We start from the raw sequence: 13,375 nt of genomic DNA on the forward strand, positions 1-13,375 counted from the left end.
GTGAAGAGGTGCACGCTTGGAGGTAGAGAGAAAAAGAGGAACAAATAGGTCAAAGAACAAGAGAAAAAAAACATCACATTGACCGTTAAAAAAAAAGTACGCGGACGAAGGCAGGACAAGGATGATGCCCAGTGGCCGAGACCAACAGTGGAGTAGAGAGCCAAAGGAGGGAACGCTCCCAAAAAGAGATCCTCCAAGCAAACTCAGTGGTGACATCATCTCGCGCGCAGATTACAGATAGATTGTCGCATCCTATGATCCCCACGAGGGGACGCCTTCATCCAGCAGTGGATAGATCACGGCTGATGACGACGATGCCCCCCCCCTCTTGTATACTCGACATTGCCCCCCCCCCAATGGCTGTTAGTATCCCCCAGCCAAACACCGGTTGCCAAAACAATAGAGCCTCAGGTGTTGGTGTCGGAGGCGTCCTGGTGGCGTCGTGCTGCGTTCTCGGCCATCTCCAGCCGACCGAGCATCTCCTCCACGAGCTCGTGCAGACGGGCCCGGGACTCTGCCTCCCGAGCGCCCATCGCCTGCAGCTCCGCGTGCATCCGACTCTCGTCCCTGCACGCGACGCGGCACAAACACCGGCGTGGCAGCGTGATAGCAGCGAACGGGCACGTGGGGAGGGCAGCCGTGAGGTTTTTTTGTTTTTTTTTTATCCCGAGAGGGAGGGGGGGCGGCTTGTTGGAAAGCGGCTGAACGTTTTTTCAGACACCGAGAAGATGTTGGATCGACACCCAGATGACGTTCTGCGTTGATGATAAGTCACTTTGGTGAGCTATCATTTGTGGGCAGGTTTGCTTCTTAACAAACAAAAACGTTAATACTTCAACGGGCTTTGCCTGGTAGGGTGGGGATGGTTTCGTTTAATTTCTATGGTTTTGGTGCTTTGTTTTCCTTTCCTGTACTCTGCAAGAACAATTGTGTTTTTGTATTGTAACGTTCTTACCCACCCCTACTGGAAATTTGTTTAAAAAAAAAGCTTAATAGCTCATCGGATTCCTCCAGTATAAATACAGATTCTGAAATAAAAAGCCAAGCGGGTGCATGGTTCACGTGTTGGTGGATTTTCCATTTCGCGTGATTTTTTTGTAAAAATCTACGCCGCTGGATCCAGTGCCGACAGCTGTGTGAACCAGTGGGGTGTTGTGTGCTTACTCGTCTTGTCAAGATGTCATTCCGATTCACAATGTCCCCGTGTGTTTTTAGATATGTGGCTCTGATAATGTATTTTCTTGCGTTGCGTGACTCGATTTGATAAGTAGTATTGCCAGGTCGCCCGAGCTTACAGGGCATTAGTCAAAGTGTCTCAACAGACCTATATTTCATGCCCTCGTTAAATTAAGAAAATTATTATACTGAGTAGGGTATTTCTACCACTCATCTTAAGGTTTTAGATTCGTTGTTTTAATTTTATATATTTATGTTAAACAATTATGAACGCGTTGTTATAGATTGCCGATTTATTGTACAGTAGAACTAATTTTATCCATGACCCTATTATCTGCAACTCCTATTAATGGCAGGAGCTTTTGGGTCCACCAGAACCCGTATTATCCTCTCCCTTATTTTTAAATCCTTTATATTAAGTTCGCTTGCTTGCTTGCGTGCTTGCGTGCTTGCTTGCTTGCTTACGACCGTGCAAATCTTTCGGTCGTTTTTTAACCCACTTCCCGTGATCCAATCGAGCTGACATTTTGCACACAGACTCGTTGTGCGAGACAATTAATGTTCGTGAAAATTTTTTCCAAAATTTTACACTGTTTAGGGAAAACAAATTAAATATTTAATTACCAATTGCTTAATACTGGCAGACAATCATCTGACCCATAGGTGGCAGCCATCTCAAGCCAGAGGACGAGAGGACTCTTGCCGCCACGCATATACAGTAAAGGATTTAGAGTGAAAAACTTTGTTTTTACGGGTTATACTTATTCCTGTTATCTGCCAGAGTTTCTTCCTGCGGATAAGTCGAGTAAATTCGTGGATAACCCCGCTGATGATAGTGTCTGTGATATTGGTCCCACACATGATCGCGGCGGAGAAGAGGATGTATCCTGTTACTCGATTGCGAGTTTAAATCTCTGGTCGGCAGTTGACTTAAGCTACCCCTTTCTCCACAGTTGGGCATAATCCCCAGTGGTTGGGCCCTTTGTAGGCTCTGGCTCCAGCCATGGAAATATACAATTTGAAGCAACGGTTCAAGGCCCTACATACCCGTCAACCCATCTGTATTCTTGTACAACCGTTTGAATACGGGCCAAAAAAGTATATTTGTTAGTGTTTTTCCCTTGTGTTGGGACTTTGTAGGATGAACGTTAAGATTTATAAGAGCACGGGGTGACCAATAAGGTCTGAATTAGTCTGTTATAAGGTAGGCACTGATAAGGGGTTGACAGGTATGGCCCTAGTCCTCGTGTGAGTACAGAGAAACTTTTTACTTGACTTTGAATTGACCTGTGATTAAACTTAATTTTCAAGTGAAATGAATTGATGCTTTTAGCCCTGTCACCAATGACTGCAAAAAAAGATTCCGTCATTATATATATACTTTTCACTTAATCCAGCATATTGCAGATCATAGTGAAGGGTGTCTCTCAATCATATAAGAACATGATCGTGCAATCAGAATACAATTTTGATGAAAATCCTAAATAAAAAAAGCGCGTGGTAGATAAAAGTAATGTTAAGTACTCGAAGCATTCGTACTTCCGATTAGCAGGGTTGGCTACGTATAGTGCGACAGAAGTTCAACATGCATACATATATGTGGAAAGTCTTAAAATTAGTGGTGTAAATTCCACATTATTATACCAGGGACTAACAGACTTAATAAGACCATCACTGTTGGCTTCTCATCAAGTGGTGCAGCCTCACTTGGTGGTGCTAAATGTATTTTCACTGAAGTGATGATGATGATGATGCTGATGCTAACCACGGCCCCATCTCTGCGTGATCCACCGACCAATCCTCTTAGCTGCAGGATTAGGAGCATGTGCCACCGCCTCGACTGCCGGGTTTTATTTTAGAACGTTCAAGGTTAGACAGCCTTCAGCAATTCAATTTTGGACTTGATAGTAATTGTGCAGATTTTTTTTTATATTAAATAATTGTTTTATTTCTACAAAGTTAAAGGTGACACAATGTCACGACATGGTGTCAATGAGATGTGATCGACCACATTTTTAACTGGAGGCGCCATCTGTGTCATTATCACCTATAATTGTATTCTGCACAATACAAAATGCATGTTGAAAATGAAACGTGAATTGAGTTCCTCTTTTTTTTCTAACAAACTTATGCCAATACCATATGGATATGTAGAGTAGAGAGACAAAAATATAACCGAATTAACACTGAGCAAGTACACCTTGGCCAATGCCTCGCGTAACTGTCTAGATCATCACTCTTTTTCCCCAGTCGCTTTTGTGTCACTGACTCTGTGACACTGTTTAAAGTTACAGATATATATAGGCATACGGGTTTTACCATAGGCATCCTTTAAAATTTAAGGATCCATGCAATTATATTGCTTTACATCTCTCTACGGAAAAGATACAAATCACTTCAATTCTGTCCTCTACTTAAATTAAAAAAATTCACACATGTCCGGGCATGGTTATGGAACTCAGGGAAATAGATCGCTCCGTTTCATGTTTTTAAAATATGGTGCAATTCACGCATGAATGAAGAACTGTAAACTATTTTATGAGCTTATTGGACATTTACATTTGCTGCCATACACACCATATTGTTTTCTTGAGTTTTTAAGCATTCCATTCAAGTGTCCAATGTATTAATTCATTGTGTTGCCATGTGGAATTCTTGGCAAAGACTGAACGCTGAGTCCCAAGGGAATGGCTTTTAGTTCTGCAACAGCGCAGTGAGCGACACACTTCCTTAACTCTGTTAGTGCAGCTAATTTTCTAATTTAAAAAGTTAAAGGTCATACTTTTGATTTCGAATTCTTCCAAGTTGTGCCACGCAGTTTTTGTTGTCCCTGCGATGGAAACAGTACCGCGGTGGTGAGATGTTTACCACCTCGCCTGGTGTGCAGAAGGTCGTGGGTTCGAGTCCCACCCCGACGCATGTATATTTGGAGTTTGCGTGTCTCTCTCTCTCCCCGTGGTCGCGTGGATTATTCTCCGGGTCCTTCTGGTTTTTCCCTACACATTTATAAACATACGTTTGGAGTATTTGGCTATCATTTGTGACCAGTTTTCTTATGAAAAAATGGCTAGATAGCTCAGTGGGCCTTACCTGGTAAAATAAGAATTGTTTAGTTCAGTATTCGTTTAAAGAGAGCATGCTTTAATATACATTTCCCACTAAAGTATCACACCAAAGATTGGATTCACAACGTTGAACTCTTTTAAACAATCGCATATGTGGCTAGTACTTTAAACACTTCTATAGCTTTCTTAATATTTCTTTATAATGTCGTGGACAATATGCGAGGGATGCCACTTTTCAGGTACAAAAAACCGGGTCATATGGGAACAATAGCGTTGATAAATTTCCATTGCATATTGCGCGTAATGTGTACAGCACACTTACTCTTGTCGTCTTTCTAACTCCTCTTCTTTCTTGCGCAGCTCTTGCTTGCAAAGGGCCAGCATTTCCACACTGATGCCGAGCTGCCTCGACAGTTCCTGAGCCTGGCTTTGCCATCCTTCCCACTCTCTCCCTGGCAAGAGGCCGTGGTCATTGTCCGGCTCCACTCCAGCCTGCAGCCTCTCTTCATTGCTGAGCCCTGTCTGGAAATTCACCATTCGCCGTTCGCTGCGCTCCATTCCAGACTGATGCCGAGATGCACTGCTGGGCACTGCCGTCTGATAGTTGAGGCTGTGGCCATGGCTGGCTCTTGTTCTTGTCTGGAGCTTGCTCTTCCCTTGAGTAGGCCACCCGTGGAAACGGATGTCGGTACAACAGCCACCTGGCCTCAGCCCGTTCTGGTGGTTGACGTGGTCACCAGGAGGAGTCGCATCCTGGAAGCCCTTGTGGTTATCGCATCCTCTGGACTTCTCTTCGTGCAACGCGGTCTCCGCAAATCCACATGGCCTGCAGTACTTCCCCGTGCTGCCCTGATGATCAACTGCCTTTGAACGGCAATACAAACTGTGTCAGAATGCTGACGTAGCTGACGATGGGCATGTCATTATTGTGATGCGCGTTTTCACAGGCTTAAGGTGCTAAGAACTAGAAAGGTAATTTCTTAGTACTGAATTTACATCAAAACTCTTTTCTTCTAGATGTTCCTATCACTCTCGCCACAACATAATGAATTATGCAACAAATAACTGGCCAGATCCCACAAAAGAAAATCTAAATAAATTAATATAACACAATCACCTATATCGTGGAAGAGTAGGCCAAAATTCCACCTAAAGGGGCTTTCTATAGCTACGTCTAGTAGAGGTCCTTCCGCCAGCAGTGGTGAAAGAAGCAGTTGCAGAGCTGCGACTCGCATTGTCGTGATTAAGACGCAGCAATGTGCCACGGTATAGTTGACCACCATCAACATGTGAATTACTCCCGGCGTGCAATGTCTGCAATTTTACTTTGGTCAATTAATTAATTAGCAACTTATACTAGCCATACTATAAATGTCCACGGGTAGTTTTATTTAAGTTCTTTCACACCATACGTAGCCAACCATGCTAATCAGAGGTTAAAATTATATGTCTACATTAATTAAATAAATCACCTTCCATTCTATAATGCCACGTAAATAAAGCACAGTATTACACCAGTATTTCTGCACTGATTGTCTGGGAAACTTAAAGTATGTGTTTAGCATGCCTGTTTGGCATCCTGATGAACCCTAGAATGTCAAATCCAGTTCCGTTTTCATGTTTAAATAAATGATTCTGGTGTCAATATCTTGAAGGCCAGACATTTCATGTGTGATTGCAAGGGCAGCAAAAACGTATTTTACACTAACCATGCTGATAACCATACATTACACTGGTCAACACACTTTTTCTGGCATAAGGTATTCCAACGGTTTTAAGGTAATTTTGGGGTGCTGATTCCAAATCTGGCTTCAGTTTTTGTCTATCACATCAGGTTTTTCAGATATCAAATATTGCATTTTCAATCAAAACTGCAGAAGAAAAATATTAAATAAATGTGGATATCTACATAAAATTATATTATAAACACACTATCATAAAATACAGCACCATATTTTAACACTAAAGCAGTCACTGACTCGCAACAACTTGCAATCATAAGTGACAGAGTTAATTTCGGGTAAAATCAATGAAAATGGGGTATACCGATAGCATAAAAATGAGATGTGATAGAGCAAATCTGAGATCAGATTTGGAATCAGCACCCTGAAATTAGTCTAAAACAGCTGCAAAGGTCCAGGCCAGAAAAAAAGGGGTTTTTTTTGTTGACCAGTGATATTAACCCTTTATTCTGCTCCAGGGTGACAATGAAATGGAGATGGATTATATCCCGTTTGTGATAGCGATCTGTACCAATAATGGACAAGACATTAACACAGTTGTTAGCATATTATGCCATATTTGTTATGGGTGCCAATGAAGATATGAGTAGGAATGACGTCAGCGTCTAAGCCTCTAAGGCAGGGGTGGGGAACCCTTTTTTTGCCAAGGGCCATTTGGATATTTATAACATAATTCGCGGGCCATACAAATATTAATTTATGCCTTGGCAGGGCCAGACCAAATGATTTCGCGGACCTTATACGGCCCGCGGGCCGGACGTTCCCCACCCCTGCAGACTGAAGGGGTAGGGAATGATGATGTTGTGGAGACCCTTATGTAGAACGTTACAGATACATTCACTTTCCGCACCTGATGCATGCAGGCCATCTTTCTGTCGAGATCCTCGGCGTGTTCATGCCACATTGTTACTTCCAACTTGAGCTTCCTTATCAGAGCTTGAGCCGAATCGAGCTCCTGACTCTTCTGTTGAAGTTGCTGCCTAAGTCTGCTGATCAGGCCTGCTGCCTATGTAGAATACATAAACCAGCACGCACATCATATCGTGGATATGATTATTCAAATTCACCAATAGACTTTGCTCATAAGCAATGCAGTATTATTTTTTAGGCAGAGAGAAAAGAATGACAAACGGGGAGGTGGTTGTAATTTTTAAATCCTTTATATTAAGTTCACTTGCTTGCTTGCGCGCTTACGACCGTGCAATTTTTTCGGTCAGTTTTTTAACCCACTTCCCGTGATCCAATCGAGCTGACATTTTGCCACACAGACTCGTTGTGCGTGACAATTCATTTTCGTGAAAAAATGTTTCCAAAATGTTACACTTTTTAGGAAAAAATAAATTATATTTAATTACCAATTGCTTAATGGTGGCAGGCAATCATCTGACCCATAGGTGGCAGCCATCTCAAGCCAGAGGACGAGAGGACTCTAGCCGCCACGCATATAAAGGATTTATAGTGAAAAACTTTGTTTTTACGGATACATTTTTTACTCACGAGTCTCTCGGTGTCTCGGGACAGTTTTTCCAAACGCGTCTCGACAAAGTATCGTTCAGCCCTGTGCACCTCGGTGATGGCCTCCGCTTCTGACTGGGACCACATTCTCAAGCACACGACACATTATTACACCGCAGGGAGAGGCAACAAGGAGAGTTTGTGAAATATTTTACCGATCCTCAACCCCCATTAGGGGCCGTCCATAAATGACGTCACGCACCTAGGGGGTGGGGGGGGGGGTCAGACATTTGTGACAAGAGGAGGGGGGGGGGTGTTTGAGAAATGTGACGTCACATCAAAATGCGCAACTTTAAATAAATATAGACAACACGTTCTACTTAATTAAATAAACTTTTAAGTAAATGTTTTCTCCTACAACATCAGAGTGCAGCACCACATTAAATACACACTACAATGACAATAGTTTCAAGCGATTTGAAGCATGTTTTTTATTTGGGGGGTGGGGGGCAGAGGTTTGTGACGTCATATTTGAGGGGGGGGGTCTGACTTTTTGTGACGCCGTGTGACGACGGGGGTTAGGGGTCAAAAATCGCGTGACGTCATTTATGGACGGCCCCTTAGGAATTATGCTTTCCTTTGTGATTGATACGATTTCATTTTCATTCCTTTGTCAAACCACTGATGAAGGCCTCGCAATGGGGGTTGTATGATTGTACTTCACCGCAATAGTCAATCTCGGTTGGTTATCAGAGACGGCCCACGACTGGTGCAGATATCGCTCGTCGCTGAGCTGTAGGCCAGGGATCGTGCTTGGGTCTCTGGGTTCATGTGCCACAGTGCGGAATGAGTCCAACGTCACCAGCGCCATCATATTCATCAACATCCATTGTCCATTCGATGCTCGGAGGCACTGCCTGGCCAGTGACACTGCCCAGCAACAGCACAGAGCTACGGAATAATCGTAAATCCATTGTTATTGTCATTCCACGGTGAGAGGCAATTGCCACATAATTATTGCCACAATTGTGTGGCAATGGCTTCTCAATTATAATTAATATTTTTCACGAAATAGCTGTGGATACAGGAATCACTGTCGGAATATGTTTTGTCACAGGTAAACTGATAATAGCAATTATTTTCTTTCTCCACTTCTGGGTGACTCCCCTAATCATAAAGCTACCAAACGTCCTGGTTTGGCCAGGACAGTACAGTACCAGGTTCAGCCAGGCTGTTCCGTAATAGAGGTTTTTGGGTTAGATCGCGCATTTACGTGTATTTACGCCATCTAACCCAACAATCTCTACTATGGATAATATTGGTCGCGAAAGTCTACGTGTTAAACTCAGGTTTTTCCGGTGTCCTTAAGCGTTCGTGAGAGTGTGGATTGTGTCCCGGTTTTAAAATGTTGGCCTCACCCTTGGCTCATTATGTGGGGGGGGAGTTGGAAGGACACAGGACACCGACTGAGTGAGCGTGGTTGACCGAGCAATAGGCGGGGCCAATACTCTGGTTCTTTCGGTAAAGTCACGTAGGTATAAAAAAAATGCCGGGGTGGAGAGGGCAAGTGGGCTGGGCTGGGAGTGGGAGGGTTAGGAAACTGGAGATGCGGATATGAAGGCAGGCCAAAAGCAGTTATGGTTTTACCAGGTTAATAACATCCTTCCAATGATTGCTCAATCTGTATCTATCTTCCCGGCAGAGGTATTAGTTCTGCCTTGTTTCAGATCTGCCTTGTGCTCGCGAATATGGTCCGAGACATGATGTTTCGTTTCCCCAATGTAACAATCACCACAGGTGCAACTTAGTTTGTAGACTCCAGGATATTGTATGTCAGGAATGACATCCTTCACAGATGGGATTAGATCACGGATTTTGTGTACTGTACTAAATCGGACCTGGATCTTGTGTATGTTTAAGATTTTGGAAATCTTTTTGGCAACACCTGCTATGTATGGCAACGTGATGGTTTTGATCGGCGTCTCAGGGGGTTGTTTCTCCATGGTTGGAGAAACAGCTTTGCGGATAATGGACGCGATTTGAAATCGCTATATCTCTGCAACAACGAATCGCCCATGAATGAAACTCTTACCACTTGAAAGGGTGGGGCATAGAGTTCAAATGTTTACCACGAGATGCCTCTCCCAGCGCACAAACAGCCCCTAGCCTCAGGCATTCGCAAGACACACTGCCTCAACGTTGGATAGGTCGCACACTCTTGGCCCCCAAGATCCCCAGACATCACACCCTGCGACTTTTTATTGTGGGGATACGTAAAAGACCGTGTTTTTCTGCCACCATTAGCGACTAATCTGGATGACCTCAAAAACAGAATCACGACAGCGGTGACTTCAGTGGAAGAAGACACTTTGAGAGGCGTTTGGGACGAATTAAACTATCGTCTCGATGTTGTCCGTACAGCAGGTGGAGGGCACATAGAGCATTTCAAAAATGGTTAGTAAAACTTGATAACTCATTTAAACGTTTGTAACTTTTTGTGTAATTGTAACATGTTTCCGTCGTGAAATATACTGCTTTAAAATTGGGTCCATCTATCTGAAACACCCTTAACTTTTAAGTTGATTACTTAAACAAGACGAATTACAGTACAGTACTGAATATGATGTGTAATATCAACGCCGCATACCACACTGTGCATGGAGATGCAGTCGAAATTTAATTGCTCAATACATGTGCAGTAAATCCTTATCCTAACTACTTATCCTAACTACTGCATATCGGGTGCACACGTTTTTTGTTTGTTATACGGTATCATACCGTATTAGTCGTAGCCAACACTCACCGACTGACCAGTTTGGTTAAAGCATATGGCAAAAGTGGTTTGACAATTGCCTCCCTGTTTACGGGACTATACTACACGAGTCTTAATATCTCTTATTTGAACAATTAACACTCTATGCTCGTACCCTACAAAACTGTGCCGCGTTTCGAGTCAAGTACAGCACTGCAACGCATAACTGGAAAATCATTCATCAATAATGAGTGAAAATAACGGTGTACCTGTTGGGGATGTGCAATGAACTGGAATTACAGTACTCACATATTAAGATGATGCCGACGGAGTCAAGGTTTAAAGGAAACGGTCCGTTTACACGCACCCCACCAGTATTGTCGTCTGTGTTGTGTCGAAAACACTCACTCGGGGCAGCGCAGTTTATTATTGTAGTCTGTAGATGGCTGTGAAGGTTGTGGTCATGCACGGTGAATGTTAATCCATAGCCGATTATCTGCCAAGCCAAGTGATTTACTTTTAAGGATGACTAGCCAGCAGTATTACTAATTGCATGCAGTAATTTTTTTACAATAAACTGTCATTTTGTTTACATAAATGGCAGCGTGCATTAGCACCCTTTTAAAATATTAACAATGGCTCATTTAGTTATTGATATTTGGAAAGAGTATTTTTAGCTGGCGCTAGATCTATCATATGCACGCCTCTTTAACAAAAGTGTTCTTTAAATGTAACGTTTTAAATGTAGTTGTTCCATTTGGAAGTAACATTATGGCAATATTAGTTTTCAACCCCAGGTAAAAGTCAAAATTTTGTTAGCCCTTCCATGCTCTAAATGTAAACAATAAAAATCGTGCACATTAATTCTGTAACTCATTTCAACATGCGTTTATCCTCGGAAGTACCGTGTCTATGAACGTACACTACCTACCGATGCATATGAATCAAAAACATGGACATCTGAGAAGAAAATAGAATGAAAACTTGTTACACTATAAAAAGTGTAAGAAGTCTTCCGACTTTTGATTCACTATACTGAGGTCCCAGAACATTAATTGAAGACCGAATCCCTTATAGGTGACACTTTAATACCCAGCTATCGTCATGTTATCCAATTGGTCGATGAATCAAGCAGATAACACCATGTAACATAATTTTTGTTCTTGGATAGTAAGTGTTATTTCGTAATTATTTATACCTAAAAAGTATAGAAAATGGCTATTATTCCCCACAAATTTTGCTTTTGTGACGAGGACAGTGATATTTTGAAATGTACATATTTTCAATGAGAAAACGGGCGAATTTGTGTATTTTCGTTCACATAAAGTCAGAAAAAAAGCAACATGAATCAGAATTAACATGTATTTATACGAAAGTAATACAAAAATGTCTACAAAAGATTTAGAAGTGAGTAGTTTTTCGAGATTTACGATTATACTGTAAATCACTTTCACGAATCAGCCCCCAAATGTAGTAGTCTCCCATCATTGTCTCGTTATACTGTCCTTGGTAGCAGCATTCAAAGTCCAGTATATCCTAGTGAAAGGGCCCGCCTTGCTCCTCCCAGTATGCTCCCATGTTCTCCTTGAATTTATCAAGATGAGCATCAAGGATATGGAATTTGAGGGACATCCTACAGCCCATTGTGCCGTAGTTCTTCACCAGTCTCAATCAGCTCCACATAGTTTTCGACCTTGTGATTGCCCAGGAAGCCACGAACCACTGCGACAAAGCTGTCCCAAGCCGCTTTCTCCTTATTAGTGAGCTTCTTGGGGAATTCATTACACTCCAGGATCTTCTTTATCTGTGGTCCGACGAAGACACCGGCTTTGACCTTTGCCTCAGACAGCTTAGGGAATAAGTCTTGAAGGTACTTGAAGACCCGGTATATAGTTATCCCCAAAGGCTGTGAAGGCCGGAATAAAAGAGATAGAGTACCTCCTACTACTGTCTGTGAATTAGTACACTACACTATTATGGAGCAGCATGGCTTTGAGGCTCCTGGATGAGCTGTCAATGAAGAGGTGCCACTCATTCTGGTTAGAGGCGATTCCGATTGCCTCGAACAGACTGGTTACATTGTGGCAGAAGCAGAGCCCATCTTGACGGGTGAAGAAGCTGCAAAAAGGTTGGTGACGCTTAATGTGATCTGCGACTTGCACACTTTCATCCAACAAGTTCCACTGCTTGAGCCTCGACATCAAAAGCTTGGCATTGGACTTGGTGAGGCCAAGATCTTTTGGTTGGGGTAGTATGGGGTAGTATGGGTTTTTCTCCTCAGCTCCACCTCTGAAATTGTCATCTGGATCTACAACACTTTCCTCGCTCTCTGACTTGCTGCTCTCTTCTAAAGAAGGCTGCTCTCTCTCCAGAGGAATGGGTACGGGGAGCTCATGGCAGTGTGGCACAGGGGCGATGGATGAAGGAAATTCCGGATATGTGATAGCAGGTGCATTCTTGCTAATCCGACGTTTAGAAGGGTCCACCATGCAGAAGTAGCAGTTGCTTAAGTGGTCAGTGGGTTCCCGCCATATTCTTGGGATAGCGAACTTCATGGCTCTCTTTTCCCCTCTGTACCATCCTACAAAAATACATATATTTCAACCATGACTAATGTGCAAGAGATTCTCGCAACATTTTTCATGTATGATATATTTTTTCAATAACAATGAAAATTGTAAAACATTTGAAAATTATAAACTTTTACAATTTTTTAATTTTTAAACAAATTTTTCACAAAATTCCGAGCAACAATTGTCCATCTTACCTTCCAGAGTTTTTTTTGCATTGCTCGCAAGTGAAATGAGGTGCCCAGGGTTTGTCTTGATCCCCAACAGGCATGCCGAAATATGCTTTTTAGGCCTCACACATCTTAGCAGATCCTTCCACAGAGTACTTTTTTGCTCTTGTCTTGATAAATTGGCCACAGACATAGCAAAATGCGTCTGCCCGATGCTTGCAGCCTCTTGATGCCATCTCAGAAAATGCAGATATGTATCCACTTAGGCAGCTGGAACTAAACTGAACTGGTGGGCTTAAGGCCCCTGTTTTTCTACTATTATTATTACTGGAAAGTTCTAGACTTTTCTAGAAGTTACTCCAAGTTTATTCAGCACTGAATATATCTGGAATGTTCTGGAAAATAGGTACATTTCAAAATATCACTGTCCTGGTCACAAAAGCAA

General features: G+C 42.6%; 1 protein-coding gene across 1 annotated transcript; it reads right to left on the reverse strand.

The window, feature by feature from the left end:
• Positions 1–407: 407 nt before the first annotated feature.
• ZNF365 (zinc finger protein 365) lies at positions 408–7,652 on the reverse strand. Its single transcript, XM_061556691.1, has 4 exons — positions 7,481–7,652; positions 6,834–6,989; positions 4,564–5,105; positions 408–567 (listed from the first exon to the last, which is right to left on the reverse strand). The coding sequence occupies exons 1-4, from the start codon at positions 7,583–7,585 to the stop codon at positions 408–410; spliced, it is 963 nt and encodes a 320-aa protein (XP_061412675.1). The 5' UTR covers positions 7,586–7,652.
• Between the last annotated feature and the right edge of the window lie 5,723 nt (positions 7,653–13,375).

This window comes from Lethenteron reissneri, chromosome 22 (genome assembly GCF_015708825.2).
Source record: "Lethenteron reissneri isolate LAM-NWPU_2019-01 chromosome 22, ASM1570882v1, whole genome shotgun sequence".
NCBI classification, from domain to species: domain Eukaryota; kingdom Metazoa; phylum Chordata; class Hyperoartia; order Petromyzontiformes; family Petromyzontidae; genus Lethenteron; species Lethenteron reissneri.